Consider the following 19036-nt stretch of genomic DNA (forward strand, 5'->3'; position numbering starts at 1 on the left):
ATTTCAAATTTATATAGCATCTGTCCCCTTCTCTAATTTACTCCTCTCTGATTGGTCACTGAATATTCTCACGCAGCAAGTCTTTGCCGCGCAATTTTACAGTTAGGTGCCACGTGACTTGCTACAGCGTCATCTATTCCAGGCGCTCAAGAAAACAACGTCCAATTGTTGGCTTTGCAGCTTTAGCAATAATGCCATTTTCTGAGGTAGGCCAGAAAACATATTTTGAATGAAACTTAAAACTTGATAAAATCATGGTCTTTTGTCGAATAACTAGGTTGCTTTTTCATTGGATTTTAATGAATTGCGAGTGTATAGATTACTATAGATTATCCGGTATGAAGCAAATTTTGGATGAGTTTAGGAACGACACTGGATAAAGGACGCTTGTTGCTCGCGACTGAACTGAACACGCAGACGTCTCACTTCTCAGACGCCTGCAGACGCCATGTTCATTTGTCAACGGACGTCAAGGGACGTTAATTTTCCTACGGGAGTCGGATTTGCCGAGCGGGAGAAAAGTGTAATTTACGGAATTTAAAGAACTCGCTAATCTCCCATAGACTCTTTGGGTCGATATGGAATCTAACGAATTACAGAAGCGGAAAAGGGAGGAATACGAAATGCAGCTGTTTGGCTTCCATTCTCGGGCAGTTTACGCGACTTGTAAGACGCCAGCGTTTAATATTTCAATTAAATGATTTTCAGCCGGCTTGCCACGTTACAGGATATCCTCATGTTCTAGTCGTTGGACGGGTGGACAATAGTTCATGGAGATTTTGATCATGACTAGAGTCACACTCGTCCAATGCTTGGAATCGCTTCGTCGTAACAATCAACGCTCACCCAGATTCTTAGAAAAATTTTATCTACAATTTTATTTTCCTTTCCTCCCTAATGAAAGAAATTTGCTCTTATCGCGAATCACCCAAGCGTAAACTCGACAATGATTCTATTTTTTTTCTCTGTCTTTCTTTATCTTCACGAATTATGCAATACAGCTTTCACTTTCAGAAATTAATAAGCTCTCTAAGATAGCTTGGTGTAGGATAAACGTTTGATTTTTTTAGTTTTCTTGAAGTCACTCATTAATAAATAATTATATGAATAAATAAATTTTTATCTGGGAATTATATAGTATTAATAAGAGGACTTAAATTTGTTGAAGAAAAAATCTTCTAATGTAAAAAATGATGTTTTTTCTGTAGTAGAGAAGATTGTCTGCGAAGATATACAGTCCAGCTGTCAAAATCTATGCGAAGCTATTGAGAGTAAGTGCAATTTAAGCCCAGAAGATTTAGTAACGCTTAGGATACAAGAGAATAAATTAATAACTGCTTACTACAAAGCATCTTTGCCATATTTAAAAAATATTAAGGTATCTACAATATATACATCAATTCAAACAGGTTCCATGTTGTATTTCTCTGGCTATTAATATTGTTATTTTCCACTTAGCAAATCGTAGAAAAATATATAAGGATACCTGACCATTTTTTATTAGAAGAGGACAAGTGTCAAGAAATACAGTATACCGAACAAGAGTATAAAGAAATAGAAATTCATTTACAGAGCCTGCAGGATCGTGCAAAAAGGGTAATTATTCGTATTTTTACAATATTTAAAAGCTTCTAAGAAATTAATTAATTTTATTTATTTACAGACCAAAATGTTTAATGCCTATCTTAAAAAAGAATTGGAAACAATAGAACAATATAAAGGTTGTGAGGAGAATTGTATTGAATTGTGCAATATTATAGAAAATGCATATAAATCGAAAAAGATGATCAGTATATTGCCTAAAGTAATCAAAAGTTATCTAGATTTGAAATCAAGAATTGAAAGTACAAATATAACACAGAAATCTTTGTACAATGAACGAGAAGAATTTAAACTCAATGAGTTTGATGGAAATAACTTTTAAAGTTGTAACCTAAATGTCATTACATATTTATTCGAATTTTTACTTAAATGACCTTGTATTGTTTAAAGTAATGTTTGGCTTGAATTTGTAAATACTAAAACATTCTATGAATGTTTAACATAACGGTGAAACGAGACAAGTTTATCAAATTTGTATTTTAACAAGATCTATATTGTAAATATTTTGATACACTTTTAGATATATATTTTTATACTAAGAAATAAAGCTGTATGTAGTTATAAACAATTATAAATGACTTGCCTGACTAAGTTGATAAAAAGATGTTATATTGTTGGTAATGAATAAAGCAAGATCCATTGATACAGTAATATTTATATTTTCGAAGTATATAATACATTAAATTATACCTACACCTGCGGTAGAAAGCACATGCTTTCCCGCGAGTAATACTTAGTTTTCTTCATGCTATTCCTACCGAACAAACTCTTCATCTGTCTAACGATCTCATTTGCCCCTCTCATCTTATTAGTTATATAACTATTCGTAATAATTCAGTATTTTTTCTAGCTTTGTATCCTATTCTCTCCACAAACGAACAGTTTCTGTTTAAAAAAAGAACTTAAAATTTAAAATTGTACTTCAGATTCATTTCACAGAAACGATATGCTTAACTAGAAAAGCAAAAGTCAATCAATAAATACATCGATAATCTACTAGTTACAACTCAAATGTGTCCTCTCTGAACGAAAGCTAAAAAATTATCTATTGCCGATCTTTATTATACAATATTTTTTTTAGAAGTGCTTATCATTTTACATGCTATAATAAATCAAGAGAAAAATGTTATTTATTTAAGCTCTCGCACGGTTTTTTCATGCTAGATAAAACTTTCATCACAAACAAATTTCACATGAAGGAAAGGTAGTTTAATGAAATATTCATATTTGCCCTATATGTACATTCGTTTTCTGTTTAAAACTAACTTAACACTAACTTTATACAGACGCAATATAAACGCATTTTTTCATCTTATAAAACGGGTACGTGTAAAAGTAAATGAAAATGTATCGTAGAAATCCTGTGCTTTTCGTAATGCGTAAAACAGAAAAACTAGACAAACGTATAATGGCAGCGCAATCAGTGTATAGCATATAAAAAGGAACTGTTGCGCAGCTTTTGAAATATACAAAAATAAATCGCAATGAGTGAAAAATCTATTGCTTGGCGTATAAGGTAAGACAAGTTTGTGTTATGGGCAAAAAAACGATTCAAAATAAAAAAGGATGTCGGGCTAATAAAATTTACTCGAATTTGTTGGTTTTATCGTGGTGTTTCTCTCAAATTAAGAGTTAGCATGTTTGGATATCGTTTCAGGTTGAAAATTCATCCTCGCTGTTCGAGGCGGAAGTTTCCTCGGATATCATAGCTTCTCCACCGGCCTCCTGGGGTCTCTGACCGTTGCTAGTACATTCGTCAGCAGCTGCAGCAGCGGCGGCCGCCGCGGCCATTGCTGCTGCATCCACCGGATGAGTATTATCGATCACAGCGGAGTTGGGCTGAATAGATGATGATGATGTACTCGAAATAGAGGTTGTGTTTGGGTCACTCCAGGATCTCCTTTTTCTGACAGGAGTGGAATTGGACTGAGGCGTCCACCACTGTTGATCCCCCGTACACGATGAATCAGACGTTGACATGCTCTCGGACCTTACCCTGCTGTCCCTAGATCTCCTCTGGTCCATTCTGAAAGACCCCTGACGAGAAATCACTCTATTGTCGGATTTTACAGGTCTTGGCGCAATGACGGTTTTATCCATATTTACAGGGCCATTCTCGTCAATCTCTAACGTCCATGATACCGAGGCGCTTTTTTCTATCATGAATTTCATCATAGATTTTGCATGCGGGCTCGGTTGGTCAGCTATTACCGAGTGTTCCAGGCTCTCTGGTCCTTGCGACCTTGACATTCTCGGCGAGGTAACTAATTGGTTGGCAAGAACATTGACGACTTCGTTCTTGTGACGCAGTCGCCATTGTAACTCTTCGTTCCTCTGGGCGAGACGTTTGTTTTGCTTAGATACTTGATGGAAGGAGCTTAGTAAGTCCTCCTTCTCCTGTGAGATTTGTCGCTCGAAGGTCTCTTTGCGCTCCAGCTGAGCCTTGAGGTCTTCGCAACGAGCCTCTAGAGTATCCACTCGTAGCTGCAGCGCCTCCTTTTCTTCTACTTCTCGACGAACACTATCAAGTTCCGATCTCAACGATGAGTTCTCCTGACTTCGCAGCTCCAGGACCGACCTGAGTGACTCCACTTCGGCGCGCAGTGCGGCTCCCTGGTTATGGACGATAGATATTTGCTGGGAATCAGATTCAATCTGTGATAATTTCGCCTCATGGGCTGCGCGCAACTTGTGCAAAACCGCTTTGTGCTCCTTCTCCAATACGTTCAACGATTCCCGCATCCTTGTTTCCAACCTGGCATTCTCTTCCTCTGCTGCGGCTTCCAACTCAGCTATTCGCTTTGCGTGATGACTCTCCACTGCAACAATGAAACTTTCTTAGAACAAAACTCTGAATCTTATCACTAAATGATAACAGGGAGTAATTATAGAAAATGTATACAAATTTTTTCAGATAGAATCACAATGAAGATGGAAAATATAACTCTGATATTTTATAAATCATTAGCCGATTCAATCACAGCTATTGAGGGATCAATCGTGGTTCGGATACAATGCATAAAGAAGTTTAGTAGTTTTGGTATTTACGGCTTGGAGGTTTTTCATAGTTGTTTATAAAGTCTACTTCATCAAAAGTTCACCAAAGTAAAGACGTTAAAGAAAAGAAAATTGTTATTGCTATGCATTAAAAACAAAAGTAGAGGAGGACGAACGAATTTGGTGCGTCGGAGCGTGCCAGACTATAATTAACTTCGATGGACGTTACGAGAGTACTAAACGGAGCGTTCTCTACCATCGAACCTCTTCGCATCGCAAATTTTGTCTCCGAACCGTCTGGCTAATAGCCGTGGGCGACTCGAGTTTGCTGTTTTTAACGAACATTTGCCCCAGTTTGCTCACTACCGGTCATCTTATTACTATTATCGTCGGCTTGACCGCGTGTAACTATAATCCACTGTTACATTTATCTCCAGTGCCAGCAAACCAAATAAGCTTGTGTCAGACAGCGTTACCCATTCAACTCACTACTGTAGTTAACAAATACATTTAGGTATCCCAAAATATCATCCCTTATCTTTAACTTTCAAGCCCAATCATAAAAACCACTAAAAATTCCAAAAATATTCCCAGCTTGAAATTTAATTTTTCAATAATTAACTTTTAACAGAATTAGAGACAATATTGAATAATTTTTGTTGGAAAATATTATAAGATGATTAAGGTTGACCACAATGAGTCGGAATTAATTTATTTCTAGACAGAGTGACGTATCCAGAAATATCTTTTGGTGTGCAATTCAATGTTTTCCAAAGTAGCGTGGCGAGCAGAAATGGCGGATATTACGTCACAGTGAGTTTTCGCCGTAAGGAGCGAGGAAAGTGAAAGAAACATAAATACACTTGGCAAGAGACGTACAGTCTTCGCGAAGCTGTTCCAAGGCTCTTCGATGATCCTCCCTTTCCACGCTGAGCCTCTTCTCGATCTCTGACTGCCTAGATCTAAGCTCTTCCGCCTCTATTCGCGCCTTCGACCAATCGGCCTTCATCTTGTCGCAGTTTGATCTCAGCGTCGGCGTGGAAAATGCGTCTAGCTGTAAAATCACCAAATTACTATATTATCATGTCCATAAAATCATGCACTTTTAGCAGATTTCTGCTCTAAGTTTGAATATTATTAACAATATCAAAGACGCTATAATCAATATTTAGAAAGTTGTTTTCCATTAAATTGGGGTAAAAAAGCAATTATACCTCATAGGCCAAATACTGTATGGTAATGGACAGAGCTCCGACGACTTGCTCGGTCCGTCTAAGGTTGGCATTGTAGACATCGTGAGTGATGTCAGTTTGCGCAGCCTGATCCCTGGTGTCCACAGAGATGTTTCTCCTCGTCAGGTAGCCGGCGTTTCTGTTATTGTCCTTAACGTCCCGATCTGCAACTAATGTTACCGGGCCCATTACGTCTCGCCCTTTTCTATTCTCTATCCAGCGAAACTCCTCCTCCTCTCTCCACCCTTCCTTCATGCAGCTACCGCCATCACGCATCGAGATATACAAATCCTATTTACAAACACTGTGCACGAACCATCTGTCTCTCAACTCCTTGGAAATGCCTGGACAAAACGTTAAACTGTTCTTTGTGCGAATACAGTTGTAGGAATTGGGTAACTAAACTGCCAGTGTAAACATGACGGGAATTCCAAAATGTTCAAACCTCACATTTTCAAGGTTACCAAAAACACCTAAACACAGTATCATTGGCAATTTCAAAATGGTTCGATAACTGTGCGAAATTTCCTCACCCCCCCCCCCCCCCGCCCAAAACAATTTCCAAAAACTGTCGCGCATGCGCGTTGCAAACTCTGCGCACGAGAAGAAACTGCTCTATAGTCTGTACGAGTGTTGACAGTTGAGCCTGTACACGCTCGAGTGTTGATGATTGAATTCACGCTCTTGTATAATATGTGTGAAAGTGCTGATGAAATTTCATCCAAATTGAAACATGCACACGCACTGAAATACTATTTATTCGCAAATACGTCGAGAGGAAACTGGTATGGAAATGGTGAGTTTTGTCGATCCGGAATATTTGTGAGTGGAAAACCGGTGCGGCAAATGACTCTCGACGTAGCAAACGAGAATCCAGTTGGGGATCTGTCAGTTGGACAAACTCGACGATTTCTCGCAGGATGAACGCATTACCGCCTATGACATTGCTCTCAATTAAGATTCAGAGACAGCATTTATCGTCTCGGTTTTTTCTTCCTTTTCATTCACTCGCTCACTCGACCCGACGAATCCACTTAAACTCTATCCTCTTTGCATAATTTTCCACTCAGTTGCGTGAATACCGCAATCCAACATCGAGTTCGTTGAACCAAATTTCACGATTTGCCGGTTTCATTTTTATTACGAACGATCGGATTCTCACAGTGAAGACACATCCCGCAATAACACAGATCACGACACTTCTACGCCTATCCCACTTGTTTACTTTCAGCGACCGTTTGCAAGGGTCGTCTATTCCTAATAATTCACTATACCTCAAGTTCCCGGGAATATGTGCTTGTTTTTATAGGCTTTTTAGAAGGTGAAGGATTACGGTGTTTATACTAGAGAAAAGGAAAAGTATGGAATGGTAATTAACGAGGTTGAGCTTCAAAGCGGTATAATGCCTTGGTAGTGTGACACCCAAACATGGAAAACTTGATTCCCTCGGCGTGCAGATTAGTTCTTTCTCAACCGTTTGCACTTTTCACAAAATTTCCCACTAAGTTTTTCCACAGAAGTGGGACAATTTTCCACGCTGACTCTTGCGGATAAACGCGGAACTAGCAGCTGGTTGAAGCGATCAAGGAAGACTCATCTCCACCAAACGTATTCACAAATCTGTTCCAGTTGACAACTATAAACAAGTCATTCGGTTCTCGAATAGACGCTAGTCGAGATTCCAAATCGGCAAAATGGGTCAGAGTAATTTGGTCGATGCGAACGATAAATTGGCCACGAGTGATTTATGCTGTTCTATCTTTTAGCATTTTACCTTTGTTTCTTCTTCTTCGGCGGTGAGTGACTTTCATGAATACTGCGATGAACTTTTGGGAAGAAATGGATGTACCGAGTCGAGTTCAAGTGCGCGTCCTTCGACGAGAATAATGAAGTGGGAGACGGTGGTTGGACTGGTGGGTAGAGGCAAACGAGAAGAGATTTGGCGACGAAATCTGGCAAGACGGTTGACGGCAATAAAAGCTAGGCAGAGTGGTGGTGATGATGACGATTTGCCGTTCAAGTCCGAATCTGACTGAATTAGCACTAGCCGGAGAGAGACTGGCGAGTAGTGGTCGGCTGGTCGCCGGTCGGCTGAGTATCGGGGGCCTCCCGCCTCCAACGGCGCCAACTTAACCCTACCACTACATTTTTCTCTACGTCTGACGGACCATGATCGGCTACCTCGACGAGTCTCCGAGATTGAAAAACCTAAGTGATAGGTCAATTAAAACATTACTCCTACATTTTCGGTACAAACTACTCAGAAGCTGAGGAACCGTGGATTTTACGAATTATCGCTTCGAATCTCACCTATTCAAAAATCAAATTCATTCACCGACCATCCAGAAATTCTTCGATTCTGAGCAACTCCCTAAACACGAATTTTAACCTCTGTTGTTGAAGAACCAGCGGATCTTTCGGTTTTGCGAGTTTAGTCGAGCGTCATCCCATCCACGTTTAGTTAGAACTGTATAGCGTGAAGGAAAAGTGGAAAAGGTATAAAAGTTTGGCAAGGGAAGCGCGCTCCAGCCAGTAAAACGAGGTACGAGTTATTTAAAGGAGTCGTGATCCGAATAAACGATTCTCGCCATTCTTGGATTTGTCCTTAAAACTGAAGGAAGCGATTAATTATTACTGAAATTCCTCGCCAATTATAAGATTCCTCCTATCTTTTCTGGCGAATCGACTACTGGCCAGGTGCGTGAATCGCGCAACGTTTGAAAGCCTTAATATCCCCCTCCCCCTCCCCCTTCCTCTACACAGCTCTCTAGAACGTTCGCTTCACCACTACCCGATAAGGACAAGTCAATCCGAGACTCGCAGTCTGCCAAAAGAAGAAACGAAGAAAACTCAACGACTTTTCCAATTGACTCGGCGTAAACTTGATATTTTCCACGACTCCTCCTCCAGTTTAGAAAAAAATCTGACGTACCAATAAAATACCGAGTAAAGCTGAATGACATTCACGAAACGCATTAATCGCTACAAAGTGGACATTGACTTGGGAGAATTAATAACAATGTAAGCAATTACCAAAGAATAATCAGGCTATGGAGATTTTACCAAGTTGACATTTTTGATCGACTCGCAGCAATGTTTAAATTACCAATAATTCTTTCAATACAAAAAAACTCCGACGAACAAATAAAATAACGAATAAAGCAAAATTATACACAGATGTATAACGCAGTCGTTATAAAGTGAATATCAATTTGAGAAAGTGCAATAATTATTTACTCAGATTACCAGTGATTATTTTTGCATAAAGTCGAAGCGTAAAATTACCTCTTCTTCTCGATCAAGATAAATGTGTACAATAGAAAAGTTAAAAACCTAAAGATTTCTCAAGTTTTTCCACGGTAGACGCTTATACAAGGTTCTGAAGAGTCAACAAGATATTAAATAAGGCGGGAGGATATCCGAGAGAGTAACCAGTCGCTATAAAGTGGACATATTAATTGACGAGAGGAGTAGCAACAATGTTGCTAATTACCACTGATTAATTATGAAGCGGAAACGTAGCAGCCCCTCGTCTTGAATGAAAATGTAAGAAAAACGAAAATTTTGTTCATCAATCTTTTAGCCTTTTTTCAACCAGTAATTATTGGTTTTTTCTAATTCTCTTCCTTCTCGCAGGACTACCGGGGAGATGCTGCAATGGTACGCATCGAGAGTTCATGAATGATTAATGCGAATGGTAAATTAAGACGAAAGTCGCTACAGGAGCGTGACTCGTAGAAACTTGAAGAGTCCGATGATACTGGCTTTTACGTATGTGAGTCCGTCCAGCTCTGCCATTTCTAGAGCGTGCCGCTAGATGCTATACGAAGATAGCATCTCCTTTGCGTTTTCCAGAAGGCCCGCTTGTTGCCAGTGCTAGAGACGCGTCCGCGCAATTACCAGGAACAGCTGTTTTCAGAAGCTCCTACGAGATGCTTACCGACCTGAATAAATCCATAAGACATCCGCTGAGCGAGCCATCCGCCAGGATTTACGAGATTGCTATATACCTCACTATTCAGTTACTCCTCTTCCTCCTTCTCTCTTTATTCTTCCTCGTCGTCGTCTTCTTCTTCTGCTCAGTCGTCGTCGTCGTCGTTCCAAACATAAAGCTTTGTCCGCCATATTTTTTTATTTTCTTCATCAGCTGCATTATCTTAACAAACTACGTCCTTAGCAATATTTCTAACGATTTTCGTTTGTTTAGTTAATTTGACGGACTTTTATGAACAATCGAACTAGATTCAATGGAATTGTCATGATGGAAATTGTTTTCCTGAATTTTCTTCGTTGAATTAAATATGCCAACGATGAAGTGAATAATTTTCTTACTTTTCGTAAGAAATTCAGTTCCTCGGGGTATCGGTATGTGGTGGACGAATTCTCATTATTCGTTTACTTTCTTGATGTTTTCTTCCCAGTGTTGTCTTTCATAACAAACTTTGCGGACAGTTCCAGCGATTCGCGTTGTTCCTTTGTTAAGTCCCTCTTAATTAATTTGACGAATTTTGCCAAAACAGACTTGGGTGAGTTTGCTTGGGCAGAATTGTGGTAATGAAGCATGCTAACCTGTCCACGCATCTTCGCATTTTCCGGGAGTTTGCAATGAGTCGACGAATTATAGCAAAGATCTCTTGTTTTCAGAAATCCATCAGAGTCTCGCCAAGACACATTAAATTTACTTCCTAGGGAGCAGTTGCGGTGTAAACTTTTCACCCCTCACCCCTGCTTTTCCTATCCTCCATCCATTTCTTCCTTTGTTCTTCAGGTAGAAGCACTGCAGGTATAAAGATTTCCTCGATTACCAAACTTTCCACATTACGAAATCCTTTTCACGATTCTCTAAATCTAATCCAACTCCCTGTCTTATTTCAACATTTTTAATCTTCAAATTTTCAATATTATCTAATCCCCCACGACCCTATTGAACTGAATTTCATAGATTAAAATTTGCAAATTTCCCAGTACACAATCACTTTTCTATCGCACATGTTTGCATATATTAATCCTTATAAATAATTTATCATCCTGCATCTCTTCAAAACGATACATTTGACGGGACAATGCACAGTGTAATTGTTATAATTCATTCGGGCGTTTTCCGCCAGAAATTGCATTTGTAAATAGAAAGGGTGTTCACAGGAAGCGGGTCCAATTAAATTCAATAAGTTTGTGCTCCTCTCGTTCAGCACAACAAAAATTTGTACAGAAAATTGCAAAATGTTAATTTCGGTGCAAAGTAATGAGATACATGATAGAGAATAAACGTATAGCACACGAATATGGAGAGTTGAAGATCGTGGGAGATATTGGAGGAAAAGAAATCAAAATTTTAAGAAGAATATTATTAAAGAGTTTTCCATAACTAGTTTAGCAAGGGTTTTACGGTGAATTACAAAGGACGCGTGAAAGCTGAAACTTTCTTCAATGGATGGGAACGAGAGAGAAAGAGAAAGATAGAAAAAATAAGGAAACGATTGCAGTGCGTGGTTGGAAGCGTACACGATGCGAAATGACCGTGAGACTTTTTTTAGAAACCAACTAGTAGTAGCAGCGAGGCAACAAGGTCAATGCATTGGAAAGCATCGTTCTGTCAACTTTTGCCGTCCATTGCCATAGGAAGAGGACCCTTTAATGAATATGGACTGAAGACGGTAGAATCTCAGGACTTTATAAGATAGCGGTCTTTCAACTTTCACGAAATCATCCATCCAATCAATTCCAATCTCCCTTTTTCTAAACCAAACAACAGAGAACAACAATTATTTCATTCCTGCCTTTCTATCACAGAAAATAATGTTAGAGTGATAATAATAACAAGAAGAATAGGAACGAGAGTCTTGCAATTACAAAACCTCATTTAGAATAATATAAAAAAGAATCCAGCTTTGGTTCGCACTTGATATTAACGCAGGATCGTTAACTGGAAATAGAAAGTTGATAAGCAACGTGAGAAATAGAGCTGAATGGTGATAAAGTAGAATCCAACGTAACGAGAAATAGATGAGAAAGAATATTGAGGAAACGAGGGCTGAAAATGGAAAATTTGGGACGAAAAATCGCGAGGGACATCTGGCAAGTGATTGAAGCGATAAGAAAAGGAAAGAAGGAAAGAAAATACAAATTTGACGAGAGAGGAGCCGAAGCGTTACGTTGGGAAAAAGAAATGGGAGTAAGAATAAGATCAGTGTGAATGAGAATCGAGGCATTGAAGAAGATGAAAAAGGAGGAATGGGAATAAAATCCGTGATGAATCGAAAGACGTTTAGTCGCAGCTTAGCAGTGACATTAAATGGCATAATTTTACAGCTGGTCAAGGTCCTTTCACCGAGGAGTAGTTATTCAAGTGCACCTCGGTTCATTCTAAGCTTTTCGAGATAAATCTTATCTGTTCCACTTTCATCTTAATAATACAGGCTGCTGCTAGCCAAGGGCTTTGCGAATTGTCGAGGCCTGTTACTCGTGAATTCATCGCATAATGCGAAGGAAGGAAGTAATAAAGTAAATGGTAGGGCCCTCTCGCCAATAATAGAGTGCCGTTTGGAAAGCTCGCAAAAAATTTGGACAAACACTCTTCATGCTCTCGGTCCGTAGCAACATTTTTCCAAAAAAATCAAATTAAACTTTTTATTTACGAAACTTAACGAGTGCTGAAGATTTGAGAATAATCAGGAGAAATTGCTAAACAAATTTCTGATAATTACAATAAATAAAAAAGGATTGCTATAAGAGACGGGTGAGGGATTCCAGATGATCGAGAAATTTGAGGAAAAGTAGCAAAGTAAACAGAGACGTTAGGAGAGTTTTAAAGGATTGAGACGTGCTTAAGATAAATATTGCTGGTTACCTTTTTGTATTGGGCGTTGTTTAGCGTTGAGATTGTTGTTATTATTGTTATTGGGCTGCCTCCTAGTTAATGCTGCCGATTTTCGTGTGGCCGACGGACTCTTTTCTGCAAAGAGAATGTGCGATGTTAACGAGAGCATGCTGAACGCTAACTAAACTACAAGCTAACCGGTAGTGCTACGTTAGAAGTCGTGTAGCGAAGAGAAAGAGAAAGAGAGAGAAAGAGAGATAGAAACAGTACGCGTTCAAGTACCGTACGATGCAAACCGTTTTATCGTTGCTACTTGATAAAAACTATCTATATATATACTTATAGCATATAACATATAAAACGTATAATTTTCCATCGTTCACGTTCGCTAAATCCTACAAATTTCCTCCTTACGATCCAGCCAAATTCTCATCAACCCAACCAAAACCAAAATCTATCGTCTTCGCTAATAAGAGAAAAGGAAAGAAATTTTAGAAATCCTCAGAGTTAAATATACAAAATAATTGGCACGTAACTAAATCTAACATTTAGCTAACAACACAATCTTAGCAATTTACCACTGCAGAATAACCTGTTTAATACGAATGATCTTGTAGAAATATGAATCGAGAGGTATAGAATGAGAAAATAAAGAACTATACAAAATAATCTTAACGCGAACGATATTCGAGCTTTGCTGAACATCAACGACGAATCGCTATAATAAAATTGTAGATCGATGGTCAAAACAAACATGCACAGTAAATAAATAACATTTTCTATGGATTATATCGTTATTTCGTAGTTTCAATTGTATTTGAAAAATATTCTACGTATATAAGCATGACTGGAAATTATCGACAACTCTCCGTTTAAATTACAAATCGGTAAGTGACTGAAATTATACTATTATACGAAAGGCACTTATTCGTACAAATTAGATAATCAAAAATTCGGTTTTTTAATACGCACTATCATGGTGGGCTATGTAACCCAAAAATTTCGGTGAAACCATTTTAAAGTCGATTGGCATAACGGATATAGGAACATTTGAACGTTGTGGTGGCATTGCACTGCACTGTACACTGAAAGATTATTGCGATTAATCGGGACGATCGGCTGGCCGGATTCGGTGCTACTATTGAATCGATGAAAACGATTCAACGCACGTACGTGCATACGAAGACACAACTACAGTCGCACTTTCGCAGGAATAGACACTGAACAGGACCCAAACAGACGAGTGACAACGACCGGATGGAACTGGCGAAAATGACCGACAGATCCGATTCTTGGCTACTTTTAAATATATATATGTCTGCCTGTGTTGCTAATAGCCCTAGGTACTAATAGATGGAGGGGGGATGACAATATGGAGGGACAAACCTTTTCTTGTTTACAATATTCCATATCTCTCTTTCTTTAATTTCTTTCCTCGTCTAATTCCTTTTCGTGCCTAATCTCGTTTCTACTTTATTTTCTATTACACATTTTTTGTATATGTACTGTTGTACAGTTTTGTGACTATTTTACAGATTTTTCCATACTTCTTTATTAGTTTTATCTCATTCTCCCTATTTTTAATTTCAAACTCCATTTTGTCCTTTTTCATCCCAACTTATCTCAACGTTATTTTCCTTCTTCCCATTACAAGTTTTTTTGTATTTAGCATTCTGCAGGTTTCTGATTAGTTTGCATATTTCTCCGTGCTTTTGTCGTTATTTTATTACTCTCTCTCTCTCTCTCTCTTTCTCCTTGTCTGGATATTTCTATCTCTGTCGTATCTCAGGTACAAAACCAAGCTAGCAAAATACAGAATCTCCATTCTTGGGACAAGAGGACGAGGACTCGTACAGTGTTATAAGGGGCTGCGCGAGAGTACCGTTAATCTTACGACCTGCCCGAAGGAACAACACTCGCGGTACGCAAAGCTTTTCTCGCTGTTCCTTCTACGCCCACACTCAATATCCCTCCTCCGTTCTAAAAATTTTCTTCGAGCTATGTCGATCCAAGAGTCAAGCTTGAAGCATCGCTATCTTTTAAGGTTTCGTCACACCTTGAGGAACAACGATTGCTCAATGCAAAAATTTCAGTCGTTGGTATCATTCTTTTTTTCCCTCTTCCACTGTCTTCATCCACATCTCTGTTTTTCTTGTTTTTAAACGCTCCGACGAATCGACCTTCCTCCTCCCTTAAGGTACCGTCACACCTTGAAGAGCAGCAGTCTTGTAGAATGCAAAAATTTAATTCGCTAGTATCAATCGTTATCTTTTCTCCTCCGTCCCTCTGCTCCTCTTATTTTTAAACGCTCCAACGAGTCAACCTTCATCCTCCATTAAGGTACTGTCAGACCTTGAGGAGTAACAGTGTTGCAGAATACAAAAATTTAATTCGCTGATAACCATCTTTATTTTTCCTTCTTCTCTGTCCATTTGCATCTTTGTTTCTCTTATCTTTAAACGTCCCGACGAGTCAACCTTCATCCTCCTCTAAGGTCGTGTGATACTCGAAGGAACAACAGTCTTGAAAAGCAAGATTTTCATTCGCTCGTATTTTCTTCCTCCTCCCTCTCCCTCTCCTCGTTAACCGCTCCGACCAGTCAACCTTCGTCCTCCCTTAAGGTCGTGTCACACCTTGCGGGACGGGACCACCGAGCAGTGTTACGCCACGAACCGGTAGCGCAGTGTCAGCGTACAATACTAAGCCGGAGCTACGTCGAATACAAAATACATCGCAGTTTCAAGCGGCCTTTATACGTCACGCGTGCAGAAATGCAGCGAATTCTCCCGTTTAATCGGGCCAAAGTGGAAAATTGCCAATCCCAATGTCCACGCGTATGTACACCCGTATTTATTCGCCGTATGCCACGAGACACCAGCGTTATTTTCATAATAGTCTACAATTTATCCCCATTTTTCATCCGGGACACGCGTCTCTGATAAGAAAAGCAACGAGCGGTGTCTCGCGGCTGGGTAATTGAACGCTCGGGCGTGGGTAAGACTTGGATGTATGCAGGACGTTCCTGGGACGTGGGAAGAGAACTGTACAGGCTCCCATGGAAATATACCACATTGGACAATTTTACGATCCTGGAAAACAAATCCAACTGTTAAATCAAGACTATTTTCATAAACTAATCCGTTTGGAGAGAAGAATAGCGCAAGATGAAAGAAACAACAAAATTGAATTTACAGTTTCCAGAAAATTTCAAAAATCTTTAACAATAACAAGTTTGTGAATTGATAGATGGTACTGGCATTTTTCACTATCACATCCTACTCGGATAACGCTACGCAAGTGTATATTTTAATAAAAGAATCTATTTTTATAAAAAAGAATAGGATAAAAGAAAAACAATAAAATTAAATTTATAGTTTCTAGAAAATGTCGAAAATATTTAACAATAACAAGTTCGTGGGTTGATAAATGGTGGAAGCATTTTTCACTGTCACAGCTTATTCAAACGACGCTATGCAAGTGTATTATATTGTTAAATGTATTATGCAGTAGATTATAGGAGTTATTTTTATAGTATTTAATTGGAGAGAATTAGATAGAACTGATAAATGTCGTATTGTTTGATTGTAGGATCGTGTTACTTGGGACGGAAAATGTGGAGGAATGGGGGAATAGAGTGTAGGTAAGATTTAGATGGGCAGCTTAGATTTTCCCAGTGAACGAACACGAGATGTTGCGGTATTGGTCTTGTTTTTCCATTAAGGCTGCACGATATAACGGCTTGCATTATTGGCGTGGGTGTTCTCGCGTGGAGGGAGAGGGTACCTTGGGGCCGCTGAATCTCGCAACCGGAAGTACGCAGCTTTGCCCCTGTCACGCCTTACCCTCTCCATCCAATTGATCCATTAAATATGCATGTGCTGGCTAAACACTTCCGACTGCAGACATTCGTCTGCTATTCGCTCGCTCTTTGCTTATTCGTACCAATTGATTTTTCTTCTTTTTCATCCAATTTTCCTTTAAAGCGAGACACGAGTCTTTTGGAAATTATTGAATTTTCGAAGTAGATTTTTGGTAATAAAGGGAAGAAGAAAAATGTTGAGGATTTTACCGAGTTGCCTCGAGTGGATTGAAATTCGTTGATCCTCCGACTCAGACATTCAAATTTTTTGGATCTTTACAAACATCGAGCATCCGAGCACGATGCACGTGGTGACTTTTAAAGCTGGCCTACCACGTTCGAGAGATAACCAGCTTGTCTGGTGTACGTAACAAATGCCTGGACTCAACACCATAAAACAGCTTTAAAATTAACCATACACCGTTCCCACTTGAACAAATTTTCACTTTATTCTTCGTTATAATTAACACGTGTAATTTTGTTGAATAAAATTTGTAAATGCAAATAGTTTTGCTTTTTTTGCCAGTTGGTAAATAACGTGGCACTAATAAGAATTATCAGATTCTGACTTATAACCTTGCCAAGCGAGATCAACCGAGATTTACCGTAATAACTGGGATCGCCATTATTTTAATAATCGCATAATCGAATTATTCATGGTTGCTTGGTTGATACGAGATACCCTTAATTATACGCTTCCCATTATACCCACCATAAGATGCGTTTCATAAAATCTTCATTGGTTAGTCGGGGAAGGGTTCCGAAAGAACCGTTAAACGTCAAGGCATAAACAATAATAAGTTTTAACTCCTTAAACACGTTTAAAAACAAGGTTATATTTCACCCTAATTTGATCTCCATATAATTCTTCAAACCGTACGAAAGGACGCGGATGATTCAATTATTTCATTATTGCCTTTTATGACATGAGAAAGGTTTCGAGAAAAACAAATGCAGCAATAAACATGTTTACAACAGCAGTGATTTCGATGAGTGCAGTGCTTCTCGAATGTTTTATACTAATCGAAAATACAAATATGGCTGAGAAATATTTATCATAATTAATGGAAATATTCTTATGTCTCTGTCGTAAATGGAGTATATTAGTTTTATGATGAATGCACCCTAATTGTGGAAAGGTCAAAAATAGTTTTACAACTGATATATTTTTTCTGAGAGGGGTCCCCTTTGGCAAAGCTACCGGGACGAATGGTACCGAATGGACGGCTTGGTAATTTGGAGTCCAAAAAGAATTGCGTGGGCGTAACAAAGGTCAATTTAGATTAGTTTCACAGGACGAATATTACAGAATTCAATAATATATATATTTAAAAATAAAATGGAAGAGTAAAAATTAAATAAAAGGAGAAGTAACAATTGATTTAAAGAGGAAAAGTGTGAGCGATTATCAGACGTTTTCAGAAATAAAATTCAAAGATGAATCCAAAAATGACATCGAAGAACGAAGAAGTCTATGTAAAATAGGATTAAAAAATTATACAATTCTTCCTGCATAGAGAATGCTCAGAAATTAGTGTCGTTCTCATTGGAAAAGAAATGGAAAATAACCGTTTCCGGTACAAAAAGATAATAATTATGAAACGTTTGTATATACCACCGAAGATACTCGATTGTAGAATGATTTGAGATTCAAGTGGTGTTTGGACTTTGAAATCCTTTTGGAATAAAATCGGGTATGCAAATTGCAATGGGATGCGGTTGAGAATTTTGATTTCTCGCTTTTCCGCACACGAACTTTCTACGCAAGAAACCATTGGGAAGGTTTATGAGTGGACGGAAGAGGCAAAGGGAATTCGATATTACTGCTTAACGTGACTCTCGGTGTACATTGTAATCCTCCCATGGTAAGGATTACCGCGTGTGAGAATCCGTTCCTTGAAAAAAATACACTCAAACTTTCCCCTCCAGACATCCGAGCTTCGGATCATTGTCTCTGGTTTAAAGCTAAAAACAACAACAAATTTTATTCTGTGAATGTTTCAAAGGTTTGAAAATTTATTCGTGAAAAATATTCGTTCAACTTTTCCAGTTTTTTATCACAAATTTTATCACTCTTAAAAATTTTTGTTGAAAATTTAATTCAGTCCCATTCAGGCGTTTTATAACTTTAAAACTCCACTTGAAATCAAATTAGGTCTGCAAAATGCAATTGAAATGAGATTAAGAATTCTGATTAGTTTTGCTGAAGAAGAAAATTTGATATTGGTGGTTAACGTGGTTTTCAGTGTACAATGCAATTCTCCCATAGAATTAACTAAGATACCTCGTGTGAGAATCCGTTTCCTTGAAAAAAATTCACTCGACCTTTACCCTTTCAGACTTCCGTACCTCAGATCGGTTTTTTCTAAGCCAATCTCATTCGGTGGTAATTGTGTTGATAAAGAACATTGAATGCAATGGCGACTGTGGGAAGGCTAACGAGCAACGAGTAGGAGTATATCTATGTATATCTATTGGAGTATATATTTCTCTATTATGAAATTACTGGAATATAAATTTTTTAATCTA

General features: G+C 38.5%; 2 protein-coding genes across 2 annotated transcripts in view; one reads left to right on the plus strand and one right to left on the minus strand.

Annotated features, from left to right (window-relative positions):
* The first annotated feature begins 399 nt into the window (after positions 1-399).
* Positions 400-2171, plus strand: LOC136780271 (protein MIS12 homolog). The gene is made up of 4 exons (XM_066738532.1): positions 400-666; positions 1209-1378; positions 1459-1596; positions 1664-2171. Exons 1-4 carry the CDS (start codon positions 579-581, stop codon positions 1922-1924), a joined length of 657 nt encoding a protein of 218 aa, XP_066594629.1. The 5' UTR covers positions 400-578; the 3' UTR covers positions 1925-2171.
* A 70-nt stretch (positions 2172-2241) lies between these two features.
* Positions 2242-19036, minus strand: part of toc (toucan) — a 38030-nt gene continuing 21235 nt past the window's right edge. Inside the window, exons 7-10 of the mRNA XM_066738521.1 lie at positions 12679-12783; positions 5814-6001; positions 5479-5653; positions 2242-4421 (exon numbers count right to left, since the gene is read on the minus strand). Coding sequence (XP_066594618.1) covers positions 3256-4421; positions 5479-5653; positions 5814-6001; positions 12679-12783 — 1634 coding nt within the window. The 3' untranslated portion in view covers positions 2242-3255. The remainder of the gene's footprint in view (positions 4422-5478; positions 5654-5813; positions 6002-12678; positions 12784-19036) is intronic.

The sequence above is a fragment of the Prorops nasuta genome, unplaced genomic scaffold (assembly GCF_024137725.1).
Source record: "Prorops nasuta isolate Cenicafe-Biocafe unplaced genomic scaffold, Cenicafe_Pnas_1.2 PNAS00018, whole genome shotgun sequence".
NCBI classification, from domain to species: Eukaryota; Metazoa; Arthropoda; class Insecta; order Hymenoptera; family Bethylidae; genus Prorops; species Prorops nasuta.

Coding starts and splice junctions, on each gene's coding strand:
- LOC136780271 (XM_066738532.1), top strand. CDS start 579: ATGGAATCTAACGAATTACAGAAGCGGAAAAGGGAGGAATACGAAATG. Junction 1,379..1,458: donor CATATTTAAAAAATATTAAG/GTATCTACAATA, acceptor TTTTCCACTTAG/CAAATCGTAGAAAAATATAT. Junction 1,597..1,663: donor TGCAGGATCGTGCAAAAAGG/GTAATTATTCGT, acceptor ATTTATTTACAG/ACCAAAATGTTTAATGCCTA.